Below are 15,493 nucleotides of genomic sequence, written 5' to 3'. Positions count from 1 at the left end.
AGCTCTGCCAGTCTCAACAGGGAGGAAGACAGATCATGTGCAACTACGTCATTTATTTTAGGTTACAAAATCAAACTGTCAATCTGTTGCATGTAACTATAGTGTACAGATAGAGATGTACAACAGTCTGTAAGGCAAGGTAATTTAAAAGTTCAATTAAACAATGGGAAGAAGCTAGATCACTAAACTTTACATGTTGGCATCCTAAAAAAAAACCCAACAAAACAAAGAAAAAAAAACAGAGAAAACCCCTACACACCTGTGTGATTTTTTGTCATGTTCATTCTTCTTGCAACTATATTTTTGATTTCATCTAGGGCATTGCTCAGTTCGTGTGATCTTTTTTTATTTTCCTGGTCAGCATACAACAGTCTTTGCTGAAGTTCCAGCAAGTGGTGCTCGTACATATCTAAGTCATTACCTGCAATAAGAAAATATTTATTTTCCAAAAGATGATTTATGATGGAATGAAGTTCAAGAATAGGAGATGGTCCAGAAGATCATGTCAACAAAGTGCATAAACTATAATAAAGTTTATTCAGGAGAAGAAGTAGTCTGGAAGAATATTAAGAAGGTAGAGTTTAGGGAGCACAGCTGGGTAAAGGTAAATTGAAGAAAAAACCAAGAATACAGAATCCATAATAAGGAAAAAGTCAGTGAAAGACTGTGAGTTTCAGGGGAAGGTGCTCCTTTCTTCACCAAATAACAAATTGTGATGCCCCTTTTCACACTGAAAAGTATAGTTATGTAATGGCTTGTCTTGTGTTTCAAACACTATTAAGAATAAAACAGAGATATTAAAAGCATTAAGTCTATGAGTTACAAGGTGTCTGGAGTATGTTAAGAACTATTACTAAAGATGGTTAATATAAAGCAATACTTCAATAACATCACCCCTTTGCAACAGAGAGTAAAGAATGTAGGAGAGGACTTCTGCCTCATTTTAAAATGTTTTATAATGCTGCTTCTTTTATTGGTTTTGCTGTGGTTTAGTTGGTTGGGTTTGGTTTTTTTCCTAGTTAAATGCTGTCATTTAGATAACATATTATCCTATTCTATTTGTGGGCTGTGCTAGATTTTATCTGTGGCAGCTCTCATTTTCCAGGACTCACCATTGTCTCTCTGGAAATGTGAATTCCAGGGATTCTCACCTGTAAAAGACACTACGAGCGAAATACAGAGGGAACACAAATTTGTGAGGATGTGCAGAGGTGTTTCAAACTGGAATTAGTTTGCATTTTGGATAATCAGGGGGTTTTATTTGCATTAAACACAAGTCCTTAATTTAATCAATAAATGTGTGATTGGAAGATTGAAATTTAAAACATCTAGGAAGAAAGGGGTTAGAAAAAAAAAGACGTAAACATGTGATGTGTATTATTGTTATTAACCTCATTAAAATTTTAAAGGATGTTTAGTAAAATCCCATTAAATGAATGCTTCCTAAAATTTTTGAAACTCTTAAAAATGTCTTGACTTGCAAGAAAGGCATTCATATATATGAGTATTTTATTCTATGGAGCTATGAACATAAATTTGGCCTTGCTGAAGGAAGGGGAAATCTGGATTATTTCAGCTGCATGCAACAAGACACTTCTACTTGATTGAAGAAGGCTTCCCTAAGAAAATCAGAGAGTAAATTTAAAAAAAATGGAAGGTCAAAACAGATGAAGAGTCTAGTCTATCTTTAAACAATATAAAATAGATAAAATAGATTAAAATAATTTCAAATTTAAAAATCTGTCAAAAGGCATCAAGATACAGAGCTAGAACCCCAAACAAGCTAAATTTTTTGGCATCCCTAAGGAAGATCCCTTTCATCAGCTACCGTGTATGAATACACTTTCTTGTTTATACTTTTCTTTTGTAGCTGTGTTTCCAATGCCATAAGCCAATCTTTAGGTTTTGTTCCTTTAGAATGTATATGAATAAAAGGAAAACAAAAGGTTTAAGCTGATTTAGGTGACTGACAGATAATCATCACACCATTTTCATAGCAATAAAGTGATTCCAGATAGAACATCAATACATGTAAACATGGTGCAGATTTACCTTGCATTTCCTAGACAAATTCAGAAGTACAAGCTAACAATACAGTAAGGGACATGAGTTTTTCTTTATATTCCAATTTATGGAAGGAATTAGTAAAGAAATTGCAGATGAATTATAACATCATAGTCCCTCTCTTCACAGTTCTCTCAGCTATGCAGTGTCAATGTGACTCAAAATGACCAGTGGCACCAGTGGGCTGACATTTTGGCAAGCACCAAGTCATGGCAGTTGTATTTTCTTACTTACAGATGAGCCTACCAAAGTGACACAGGTGCCTCTTGGAAATAAAATCTCAATACTCAACTACCACTGAGTGCAGCCCAAGAAGCTGGCATTTGTAATTGGCCTTACCTATTTCTTCAGAAATAGAAGAGGGGAAACTATATTTTGAAGTCTTTCAGAATTGAACTCCCTCTTCAGTCAGCAGAACATGATTCTTAGTAATCACTTATATAATTTGGTTTTGATGGCTCAGGAAGCAAGGGTTTGACACAAGGAACATAACATTCACTCACCCTTGGTGAATAATTAATTTATTATAAAAATATATAGTTTGAAATAAAACATGAAATGTTCTAAATTTTACTAGAGCACATGTAAATAAGCCACATTAACTATTGCTAAACTTTTGTCAAAAAATGTGTGTTTAGAAAGCATTATGAAGCTAAACACTCAAAATATTTCAACAGTCATTGAGTTCAAATGGACTTGTGCAAGTGAGCATGCGTGTGCATGTGGAAAATGTTCTTTCAGCATCTAATGATCCACAGAGAACTAAAACAGCTGCTTGCAATAGATTGCTTAGAAAGACACTGAGCATTTTTACAAATACAGTGCTTTCTGACAAGGAGGGAGATGGAGCTTTGGAGACAGCCTGAAACACTGTGCCCAGAAACAGCCTGGGACTTGACTTGGCAATGCCTTGTCTCCCAATGGTTCCATCAGCAGCAAGGAGCATCAGAATAAAACCAGAAAAGAGCAAGATGAGAATCTAAGGTGAAACTACAACAAGCAAATGAAGGTAAAGGAGGCCAGCAGAGTGACCTCAACAAATCAGAGCTGGGCAATCACCAGCAGTAGGAAGTTCAACAAGGGCAAGTGCTGGATTCTGCACCTGGGATGGGGCAACCTTGGATGTACAGACAGACTGGGGAATGAGAGGCTGGAGAGCAGCGCTGTGCAAAGGGCCCTGGGGCTCCTGCTCGATGGAAAGTTGAATGTGAGTCAGCAGTGCCCTGGCAGCCAGGAGGGCAGCTGTGTCTGGGGGCATCAGGCACAGCATGGCCAGCTGGGCAAGGGAGGGGATTGTCCTGCTCTGCTCTGCTCTGGGGCGGCCTCACCCTGAGTGCTGGGGGCAGCTTGGGGTGCCACAATATAAAAAAGACATGAAGCCATTAGAGAGTGTCCAAAGGAGAGATCTGAAGGGAAAGCCTTATGAGGAGCAGCTTAGGCCACATGGTCTGCCCAGCTTGAGAAGACTGAGGAGAGACCTCACTGTGGTTGAAGCTTCCTTGTGAGCAGAAGTGGAGGAGCAGTGGAGGGGCAGGTACTGATCTCTCCTCTGTGGTGACAGGAGCCAAGGAAATGGCATGAAGCTGTGTCAGGAGAGGTTTAGGTTGGGTGTTGTAGTGTGTTTTTATTTTGCAGGTTATTGTTTGATTTGTCCTTTTGGGGTTTTTTGCTCCCCTTGATTTTAGAGTGACACAGACCTGCCTTTGTTATTCAGTTGAGCCAGGCGTCAGTTTATTTGTTGTTACTTAGCTACTTCTCTGCCAAGTTTCAAACCTCTTCCTCCCACATCCAGTTGTTAACCCCTCCTGTCCCAAGCAGCTTTCCTCCCTTGTATCCCTTGCCCTTGTGTTCCACTCACAGTATCCTCCCTTGAGACCTGCCCCCCTTTATAAGCTGTTGTTTGCCCCCAGCTCATTGCCCGGACCCCGAGATTTGGGGAGTGTAACATCAAATAAAGTAACCCAGTGCCACCCCAGGCCTTTGCTGATGCTGCTGTGTCCTTTTTGTTCCGTGCTGCGCCTCCACTGGTAGCTGGGATTCTGCGGAGCCCTGGAAGAGGGGGACTGTCCCCCCCACTGTCACCATCTAGCCGGGATGTGTGACAGCTGGGTATCAGGAAAAGGTTCTTCACCCAAAGGGTTGTTGGGCACTGGAACAGGCTTTCCAGTGCAGTGGTCACAACACCAAGCCTGACAGAGTTCAAGAAGCTTTCGAACAACACTCTGAGGAACATAGTGTGACTATGTGCAAGGCCAGGAATTGGACTCAATTATCCTTGTGTGTCCCTTCCATCTAAGCATATTCTGGGATTCTATGTAAAGGCTTCTTCTCCCCTTGGTGAGCTGAAGATGAATCTCTCTGATGGGCTTAGAGTGGTTCACTGAATTTCCATTCTAAGAAAAGTCAACGGGACTACACTAGCCACAGGAGCACAAAAAGGACCCAGCGACTTCCAGAGACAGTGACGGCACTCAAAAGCTCTTGCAGTGACTTTTCAGCTCTGCTGTAGCTTTCCTCTGACTGCTAACTACACATTAGCATATATACCTATGGATACTGTAATTCTAAGACAGCAACATTTAAAATGGTTTTAAATGCTCTCTTGTGTTATCTCCTAATAGATACATTTTATATATATAAAACTTTCTGCACTGCATATTGAAACTGCTTAGAAACAATACCAATCTCTAAAGCAAATACTCATTCTCAAAGCACACTGATTATTTCTCTTAGTTCCATACATACATCTTCCTGTACAATCAGAAATGCTTCCAATCTCATTAACGATTTCTAACAATATCTAAGAGCTGTGGAACAATTCATCACTACCTCCTCCTAGCACTCAAACAGAAGAGAAAATAAAAGGAGAATTTGGAGTGGCATAAAGGAGGGAAGAAAACACTTCAAAGTCTAGCAGTGAATCTTGTTCCTATTTCTTGATTACAAGCTAAGTTGCTTATCATACCTAAAGACTGTTTCTTTCAGAAACTGAAATTTGGTTAATGCCTCCTTAAAAGAAAACTATATAAGCACGCTAACTGCAAAAGATCTTGTCATACACTGTGCTTAGAACCACTCCTCACTGTTCAGGTTAATGAGGCATATTAAACCACTGAGGCATGCACTGGACTAATAACTGGCAGTTTATTATCTCTCCATAACTGATGTAATATGAGATACTTTTCTGAATCTTGTTACATGCTTTGCATACTCAGGTTTTGCGCTCCCTGAGTAAGGAAGGAAAAAAAATTCCCCAAACAATGCCTCTGTCTCAGGTCAGAACAGTGAGTTCTTAGGCAAACACTTAAATTCAATAATGTGCATTACCTTCAACTATTTTGTTTAGAGTCTTACAGCACAGTTTTATTTGTGTCTTCCAAAATGTTAGAGACATCTACTCGCCTTGACAGTGTCCACATCAGGGGCTACAAGATAGTAGAGGGACTTTGCATTAACCCAGAGACATCAAAGAAAAGCACTCTGCCAGCAACTTGGACAGGGGAGATAGGGTTCCTCTATTCCTATACAGGGCATACTGGGAAGAGGATCAGAATACTTTTGATATGAAAACAAACACACACCTTAAAGAGTTAAAGGCAGATCAAAGTTAATAAATGGATTTTAAAAACTCACAATATTGTCTAATGAACATGGACTCAATCCTGAGTTTGGCACAGAATACTTTTACCGAACAATTTACATACTGTCTCTAACTGAAAAGAGATAAGCAAACTTGTTTCAAAGAAAATACAACTTAAGCTCTAACAATACGTTGTTAAATGTTGGCAAACAATCTTCATTTTAGATTCAAATCTTTTCCTATATTAGAATGTAGTGAAAAGTGATCTTAAAACACTCAGTCAGAACCTCACCATCTAGGAAAGCAATTATTAAAATAAGTGAAAAATATAGAAATTTAATGGATATTGTATGGTGTTTGGCCATAATTGGTATACTTTGGTTTTAAGGTAGTACTCCTTAATGTCAAAAAATTGCTATTGCTTTGTTCTCGTTGGTATTTTAAATATTTAAATCTTTTACTTCTCCTCCTGAGGTAGCAACAACCACCAAATTACACACACATTTAGTTAAATGCCTAGCCACCGACTAAGGTATTTCTAGACAAAACTCTGTTTCTCAAGACTCAGTGTACAACACTAGGAAAGCAGAAGGTCATACGGTTACACTTGTCTAAAGCTATGACAAGACACTGTACAGCAAACAAAGAGAGGTCTGAAATGCTCCCTTATCCCTTTCTCTACAAAACCCAACAATAACAGGCCTCCTTTTGTACCACAAGATTTATGGCTAAGCTCGTCTACTCTTTAGGCACAGTCCTGCCTGAAGTAACATTAAGAAGCAGGAGAATCTTTATTGAATACATTACACATGTTGAAGCCAGTAAAACTACACAGCTTTTCTAAGCCTTGGATATGAATTTTGATATAAAATTTTGGATCAGTAAATACTGAGTTTTAGTGGACCCTTTGAGGCTGTTGTATGTTGGAGGGTTTTCTAAATGTCAAAATGCAGAACTGCACAAAGAAACTGAGTAAGCAACTGATGGACTGAAAAACTCTTTCCTTATCACACTGTGCATTTCAGCCACATCCCAAGAGCATGTTGAGGCAAAACCTGAATGTGCAATAATCTTTGTTTGCTCTCAGTGTCACTGGAAGGAAATGTACACATGAATGGAAGACGCAGCCTACCAGTCAGCTGGGACAGCTGGGAAAAGTGGTGGTCAAACACAGCCTAGAAGTCCTAGAGAAGACAGGGAGATTGGCTTCTGCATGTTCAGAAATCTGCATAAGCTGTATTGGCTGAAGTGAGAGCAGTGTAATTCAAGACTTCCTTATCAAATCTGTCAATTTGCCACTATTTAATTGAACCTTTGAGCCAGAGTATGCCAGTTGGGACTGGACAGGAAACCTGCAAAGAACGCCATCACAAATGACACAATCTCCTGGGCACCTGCACTTGGCTGCACAGCTGAAACAAAGCATAACACCCTAGGCAGAAGATTACGCCCCCCTCCCCCCCCCCCCCCCCCCCCCAATTTGTGGAACAAATTCAAAATGCAGATTAAAAAAAAAAAAAGATCCTTACATACACTTCTGTGAATGCAACTGTATGAGCAGTTTCTCTCTTGTTCATGCCACTCAAAGGAATAACTAAAGAATTTCAGGTTTCACAATGTTTGACACAATGTGCATATGCCTAGATCCTTGTGACATCATATTTCAGCATCAACTTCTTCCAGGAAAAGCTTACTTTTAATTTTTTTGGACAAAGTATCCCACAAATTTAGGTGAAGAGGGCAGCAACACGTTACAAACCAATTCAAAGAGATTTAATCTTGTAACCCTTGAGAGCAACATGAAGAAGCACTGCCAAAATAGATGATCTGATTTACCTTGTTGCTGTGACTTACAAAAATTTCACTGTTATTCAGCAAAGACACCAAAATTTCCTTTTATTCAGGAATACTGTTTTCTCTGAATAAACTTTATGTAAGTTTATAATGAGTTCATAATATGGTTTTGCCTTCTGTTTTTGAAGTGGCAAAAAAGTTACTGCCTTCTTACATTTACTTTATTGTTTTTCTATAAGGGTGATTTTTTTTAATAGATTAGTATTTACATGGAAATCAACAGCTGACACTGTGTGAGAAAAGCACTACGTATATTGTAAGTTGTATACTATTTCTCAGAACTCCAAACCTATATGAAGAGCATTTTTGTGATGAGAGCAGACAATTTTGGTCAGGTGAATTAACAAGGTGAATTGGGACTCAGTTTCACAAGCAGAAACCTCTGCATCATCCTAGCAACATGCTCAGATACAAACTGTTTGCTTCAGACAGGTTTGGCTTGGGGCCTGGGGAGGGACCAAAAAGTTCACAGCAAAACCATGTAGGACATGGAACAGGAATTGCTGCAGCAGCCCAGCTGACTGCTCACTAATAGCAGCCTGCATTCACAAGCATTCCAGTGGAATCTGAAGGAATCACCGCTACTTTAGACACAGCATTTGCTTTTGCTGAAGACCTGATCATTACCAGTAGTCTCCACAATTATTTAATCTCTTTATTTTTTTTTCCTGGCCACAAAAATATCAGCATATTTAGTATTAAACCTTTGCTTATATTTATAAAGCAATGGAAAAAGTGACTATAAAAACATCTTCCTAACCATAATTAAAATATACACAGTATTATCCACAATAACTGAAGTCCAGTAACTGTGGTAGATTCTGATCTTTTATTTTTAAGTGAATGAGCAAGTAGCATCTTCCCTGCTATGCCAGTGTACTTGATTTTAGTCTCACAACTCCAAGTCAATACTGAGGCTGTACATAATAATCAGCAGCAGCACCAAAGAGCCAATTATTACTGCTGTCTTGACAGAAAATACATTCCAACTCAAATCTCTCAAGCTACCTTTATTATAAAGTGTTTAATGGTCACTTTAGCTTAAAGGTGACTTAGGGTACTGATTTTTATTTGCACAGAATTTGGGACAGAGCCAATATCTGATTCAAACTTATAATATTCAAGAGGTGAAAGGCGCTGAGACTGAAGACAAACTGAGGAATATTTTACATATTTTTGTATTATAGAAGTACTTAAGATCACTAGTCTTGAGCTTGAGTACCCTGTCCTAGTTTTACAAAGCTTATTTACTATCCCAAAATCACTGCTTTCCAAGAAACAATTAACTAGCCAGAAACCTGCGGGAATACCACAGACTACTGCTGCTTAGTGTGATAGACTGTTGTCAAAAAAATCAAGATCCCAAACATTTCAATGGGCAGAGCAGAGAAGTAAACAAAAGTCAGGGGAGATTTAACAAATGTGTGAAAGAAAATGAGTAGAAAACATTTGACAAATGAGGGGAAAATATGGGGAGCTGACAAGCTGCAACAGTACTCACAGTAACTGGTGGGCTAAGTGAAAAGGGCATTAGAAAAGAAAATATACATCATAGTTTGAGAGGCACCAAAAGTGGAAATTGCTATAGTGCTCTAAGCATGACAGTGGAGAGCAAATTCAGCAGTGCAGAAGGAAAAAAACAGAGGTTGAACAACATCTAAGCAGAGATATCTGCCTGTTTTCAGAGCAAAATATTAATTTCAAACCATTTTCTTAAACCAATACCCTGTGACAACAACAGAGCACTAGTGGGTTTGCTCCCAGTAATTGTCTCTCTGCAGAAAAAGGTAACAACCTTTGTTATTGTTACCTGTGGCTGGCTGTTCTTAAGGTTTTCTGGATGAGTAGAAGGCTTGTCTTCTAACACCCCTTAGGAGCAAAGACTATATTTTCAGTAAAATAAATATACTACAAAGTCATTCACCACTACTTCTCCTTTAGTTACTGATCTTACTGCTACTTTCTCCTTTAGTTACTAATATTACCTATTTTATTTACACATTTGTGAGATTTATCCAGCATAAGAGAGTCTAAAGGCTATATTTTCACATATGCAATGATCAAAAGTTTGCTAAAAAACAGGTGCAAATATTAGTAACTAGGAAAATTATACCATCTGAGAGGAATTAGTTACTCAGTTTACTGTGGAGGAGGAGGAGTCAGCTGTGGAAAGAGAAGCTAAGACAACACATATACACTACAACACATGTTATCCCTCTTGCCCAAAAGAAACAAACAAAACACAAACAAATAAAATCCCAAAGCAAAACAACCCAGTATGGAATGTCATCAGAGAAATGTCAAAAAGAAAGTGAAATATAAATGTAATGTCAGTAATGAGGAGTCTCGAAACATGAACACAAGACACAATGGTAACGGCAGATTGGACAAAGACAACACAATGGTAACCGCAGATTGGACAAACACTTTCATTCTGACCTCTCTTGGATCTCAGTCTCCTAAGATTTTTCCTTATTTTTCCTTCCTCACTCCCTGCAGGAGTGCCACTGAAGGAAACATAAAATGTTGGAAGGTAAACAACCATATAGTTGACCCAAAAGGCAGGAGGATCAGCACTTGACTCTATTCAAAAGACCATTGTGGGGCCAAGATCGCTACACCACTTTTAATGTTACGGGAATAATTAATATAAACATATTATCTGCTACCTGGAGTTGTGTTCATCCCAGAAATTACTAAGTGGTTTATTCTAATTCTTCTGCACCTATAAAACCAAACCTATTATAAAGGTGTATGTAGGAAGCACTCAAAGATTCACTCTCTCTCCCTCACCCCAAACCAACCACCCCCTCACCCATAACAAGCCATGTCTGCCAGTCTCAAAGATACTATTTGGAAAGACCTTCTCATTTCTTTTTGGAAAATACATCAGTTTTATCTTTCCTACATTGGCTCAGAGAATCTTAGACATGGCTTTATGAAGATCTATTTGGCACGTGTCACCTAGATAACCTACTAAAAAGATAGTGTATAATTTTAAAGTTTAGAAATAAAATATAAAAATGTGGGTTTTTTTCCTCTGCATTCTGGTCCTGGAAATGTGCACAGGAAAAAGTGACGGTACATGAGGCCCAAATACAATTGCAGGATGGATAATGCTACTTTATCCTCCTCAACAATAAAATCAAAACCACTTTAAAAGTGACAGCCACAGCAATCAGTTTAGATTTTTCTTTCCATCTTAATGTAAGATGCTTCTTAGGAAAAGAGTTGAAAAAAATAAAAGAGAAAAAAAGAGGAAAAAGAAGTTAAGAAGAAACTTTTATTGTTTCTTAAATTTAGGGTTGTATTTTTAATAGGGCACGTACGGCCCAAGGATTGGATCCTTGGGTAATCTGTTTCGCAAGGTTGTGCCTGGGTGCAGTTAAGCCACGACCCCGGGGGAACAGGTGAGACCCGCATGCCCAACCTCACACGCGGCCAAGCCTCGGGGCCACACAGGTTCTTTATTTGCCCAGCGCGCCCGGAGAGCCGATCGGCTCTGGAGCTCCGGGAGGGGATGGGGCGACCCGCCGCGCTGCCCGTCGCAAGCCCGGCCATGCCCTGCCCGGGCTCGCCGCCGCCCGGCGGGACGGAGCCGCACGACGGCCGGAGCGACCCCACTGCCCCCGGTCCCGTCGGGCGCGGCACCGGGCGGGCGCAGCGGGGCGGGAGCCAGCGCCGCGCTGCCCCGACGGCCCGGCCAGAGGGGCACAGCAGGTGCCACCGCGTCCCCCGCCCTTCGCGTCCCGCACAGACGGGACGGGGAGCCCCCGCCGCCCACTCTCACCTTGGCTCCCCTGCCACACCGCGTACCACAGCAGGGGGAAGGCGGCGCCGAGGCACAGCGCCGGCAGCACCTGCCCGAGCCGCAGCCGCATCTCCCGCGGGCGCTGCCCGCCAGACCCCCACGCCACCGCCGCCGCCTCCGCCCGGGCAACGCGGGCCGGGCGTGTTCCCGCCGCGCTACCCTGCCCTGCCCTGCCCACCCCCTGCGCAGAGGGCCGGGACACGTCCTGCCTCGCCGATCGCCGGGCGGGGCCGCCGAGCTCTCCCGCTGCACATCGGCGTGCCCCGAGGAGCGGGTGCCCGTCGGTAGGGACGCGCACAGTGCAGCGCGGACACCCGTTCCTCCTGCCGCCCGGCTTTCCCCCGGGAGACACCGGCCTCGTGCCCACGCCAATTCCCGCTGTGAACCCCCTGGCAGAGCCCTCCCCTGCCCTCAGCTTCCCCGAAGCTCGGACCCACACTGAAAAACCTCTCGACTGCTGCAAGTATAGACTGTTCACGACAAAAACGTCTCGGACCGGCACTGCGGCAGGTGCTGTTTAGCCGAAGTCGTAACATTGAAAGGAATAAGATGAATGTGTCTTTACAAACAGGTGCTGTGAATCTGCTTGTAGCTAGGGCCAGAGACGTGTAGATAAGGAAGTAACGAGAGAAACTACCAGTTTCATAAACTGTTACTAATTGACAGGGACTACTGCTCAGCCAAGGTCATGCTTAATTCCCGAACTTCGAGAAAAATAATAAAGACTTGATTGAGCTATCTTATGCAAGGGGCAGTGCGTGTATGTGCAGGTTAAGGGAGACATGTAGTAGACGAATCGGGAAGTCTGTACCTTCTAAGTACCTCAGCCAATGGGGAAAGAAAGAGGTTGATGTGGCTGGGAAAATCAGGATAATAAGGGGGCTGTATTCACCAACAATTTGACAGACCCCATGGGAAATGCCTCGTGGCCTCTCCCTTTGTTCATGAATAAAGATACAGGACTCCTCTGTCTCCTTTTTGAACATAAACCTCTTACAATGTGAATTTTTTCTGCACAACATTGTAATGGTGAACATTATTTTGCTCATTCAAAACCAATGGGGCATTTGTTTTATATTGCTTGTAAGATTGTATCAGGAAGCCAAGCTGTGTACAATTAATCCATGCGTTTAGCACAGCCACAGAATCGGGTAAATAAACCAAGCTTTTCAGTTCACCTTTAAAGAGGAAGCAGCTGCAAAATCTCACGCGATCAAAGTCTAATGGTACACTGGTACCTATACCCTGATAACAGCATTATACTGCAGCCATTGTACCTTGCCTCACACATGTGTCTTTCCATTCAAACACGCACCTGTTTGCCTTTTTAGGTCTTCAGCAATCCATAAAAAACAAAACAAAAAAAAAATAGGCAGTGCTTAGAATACATCTCCTACAATATAGTTTATAAAGGGAACAGATACCTCATTTACCATGGTTCCTGGAACCACTTGCAGCAACACAGTTCTAATAGAACCACCTACATTTTCTAGATAAAAATGTTCCTCCTTCTTACACCTGATTAGCAGGTATTTAATGGCTTTTACTTTGACATGTTCTGTACCTGCTCACAAATCTACCTTTCATTTTACAGCTATCATAAAGAAAATATACCTTCCCGTTCAGTGTTGCAAACATGCAAAGAACATCTTCAGAAATCAGACTGGGCTAGGGTTGCAGTAAGCTTTTTGCTATCTAAACTGTTGTCTATTTCTTAATGTAGTACTAGCATATATAATTCATTACCTAATTTACCCAGAGGACATAGTAATTTAGACAATTTGTTTTCTAAAAATATGCTTATATTATTAACACAGTATCTCTGCCTTCCTTTTCTCCATTTGCTTACTTAACACAATTTACCTCATTTTGTACCAAATCCCCAAATCATTTTGTGTGCAAAATGAATGGTGTGGTGCAAAGCAATGCCAAATTCTACAACAGTTGTGTCCAATCACAGGTGTGCTGGAGTCCTAATGTCAATGATGCCTTTATGTGCCACTCTTTATACTAACAACAGTATAATTATGTCAGTTTTGGAAATTTTAGACCTCACAAATTGTATACTGCTGCTCTGGCAAGGTTAGCATGACTGTGTTTGAATTATTATATGGATGGGTTTATATCTCTGTTTACTAATTACTTTGAATTATAAATGCTGTTATTCATTAAAAATGCAGGAGACTGCTAGTAGCATGCGTCAGTATATACATGAACTAAAAATCTATGTGGCTCCATAAATTGCCATGAAGTCTTGAGTTAGACCTCATTATTTCTGTCCTGTACCCATTTCTTATGAACTTCCCTCTGCCTTCTGTTTCTGTGCCATTGAAATATTTTACTGAGAAATCTACTTTAAGCACTTTGGATATGCATTTATAATTAGTTAATAAGATGCAATGCAATCATGACACAATCCTCTTCTCCTACTCCCTCCCCATCACCATTTCCCTCTCCCACTTAATAAACTAAAAGCTCAGGGCACGAATTTTGATGTAGATTTTGGCACATTTGCAGTAAAATAGACATTTCGAACTAAGAGGAACAAATGAGCATTAAATACCCCCCAAGTAATGAATAAATTTCTTTATTGGTTGGTGTTCTATCTGTAATAAAGCCAAAGCAAACATGTAAATGATGTGGTCAAGCAGGAGGGCTGCTGAAGATAAGATTAACAGAAATCTAACACACATTTCATTTTAGCTTATGTTCAGAGCAAGTAAGGGGAAAAAAAAAGACGAGACCATCACGTATTTCCAGAAACTAATAAACTGACACAGTGTGCAGGGAACGTCTGTGGAGACTGCCATTGGCTGCATTTGATGTTATTTATGAAGGCAGCAGATACAGTTACTCAGCCATGCTAAGTTGTAGTGATCATTTACTTGATACGCACTTCATAGACGAGGTCATTAACTTTCAACGACGTAGTGCATTTAGTGTTTCTCCAAAAAAAAAAAAAAAAAAAAAAAAAAAATCAAAAACCTCATGACTGAAACTGTCATGAACTTCCACTGCACTTGGACCTACTTGCAAACAGGGTCCCTTATCTGCTTCATGCTTTCACAGTATGTCCCTCCCAGGGCTCTCTTCATATCTTATTTCACATGCTCAAGAACTGTATGCAACTGGAATAAGTTGTGTTGGGGTTTTGGGGGGTGTTAATTGTTTCAGAGCAGTTTTACCTCCCACCAGGAGACTTTCTGCATTTTTGGCAAACAGATTATTTTTAAAAAGACTCTATAGAACACATTTTTGAATAACCTGTAATACTTAACACCAAGAAAGTGATTCAGTGGACTGGTTCTCCTTACCTGAAAAGAGAGTTCCTAAGCTTGTCCTTGTGCTTTGTAAGTGAATGTCTCTTCTTGCTCAGATGATTGCTCCACATTTTTATACTGTTTTCACACATCCATGTGTAAGCAAGGGTAGAGAAAAGAAACATTAAAATAAATATTTGACATAATACAGGCTTCTGGCTGAGCCAAGCAGTAGATTATTTTCCATGCCCTTCATCTGCAAAGGTATAGGAACAAAGAATAAATACCAGTGATAATACATAATAGCTGCTGCCATGGAAAGTTTTCTGACTAGAGAGAGATCCAGCTGCTGGTTGTTTGCCCTGCTGGTCACTCAAGAAATGGGATTTAAAATAGTAAACATGTTATGATCTTTACTTCAACCAAAGTCTCTGTGAAGGTAAAATTTGAAGGCAAATACTGAACACAAGAGGAAGGTGGATTTTTTTTTAAGCTACTGCATGGTATTTTTGACTGTCTTAATATAATTTATTAATTGACTGCACATGATAATTCAGAAGCATCTTGCATGATTCAAGTGCTAACATTTGTACAAATTCAAACATGCTTGCTGTCTTGCAATTTACAAAAAGCCATGAAAAAACAGTCAAAAAAGCATTCTATAATATTTTTAAATCATTAATTGGTTACAGATTTTACTTTAAAATATAGATTTAAAGTGAAGGAAACATCATATGAGCAAAAATAAGTGTAAGACTAAAACTTGCATCTTTTAAACTCACATTTCAGAAGGGCTTAATTTAAACTAAGACCTTAAAATCTGTCAAGCTTATCTCAACAAATCTAATTATATCACATAGTGTTGTGCAATGTACTGTCAATACCAGATATTCTACACATCAGTCCTGGAGACTGGAAGCAAAG

General features: G+C 40.3%; 1 protein-coding gene across 1 annotated transcript in view; it reads right to left on the bottom strand.

Annotated features, from left to right (window-relative positions):
• Positions 1-11,379, bottom strand: part of MGAT4D (MGAT4 family member D) — a gene marked incomplete at both ends in the record, with an annotated part of 34,726 nt that extends 23,347 nt beyond the window's left edge. The window contains 2 exons of the mRNA XM_084204737.1: positions 260-421; positions 11,289-11,379. Coding sequence (XP_084060863.1) covers positions 260-421; positions 11,289-11,379 — 253 coding nt within the window. The remainder of the gene's footprint in view (positions 1-259; positions 422-11,288) is intronic.
• Positions 11,380-15,493: the final 4,114 nt, after the last annotated feature.

The sequence above is a fragment of the Fringilla coelebs genome (genome assembly GCF_963513975.1).
Source record: "Fringilla coelebs genome assembly, chromosome: 4".
In the NCBI taxonomy this organism is placed as follows: domain Eukaryota; kingdom Metazoa; phylum Chordata; class Aves; order Passeriformes; family Fringillidae; genus Fringilla; species Fringilla coelebs.
Note: the sequence above shows the minus strand (reverse complement) of the source record. Positions and strands in the feature narration are given on the sequence as shown.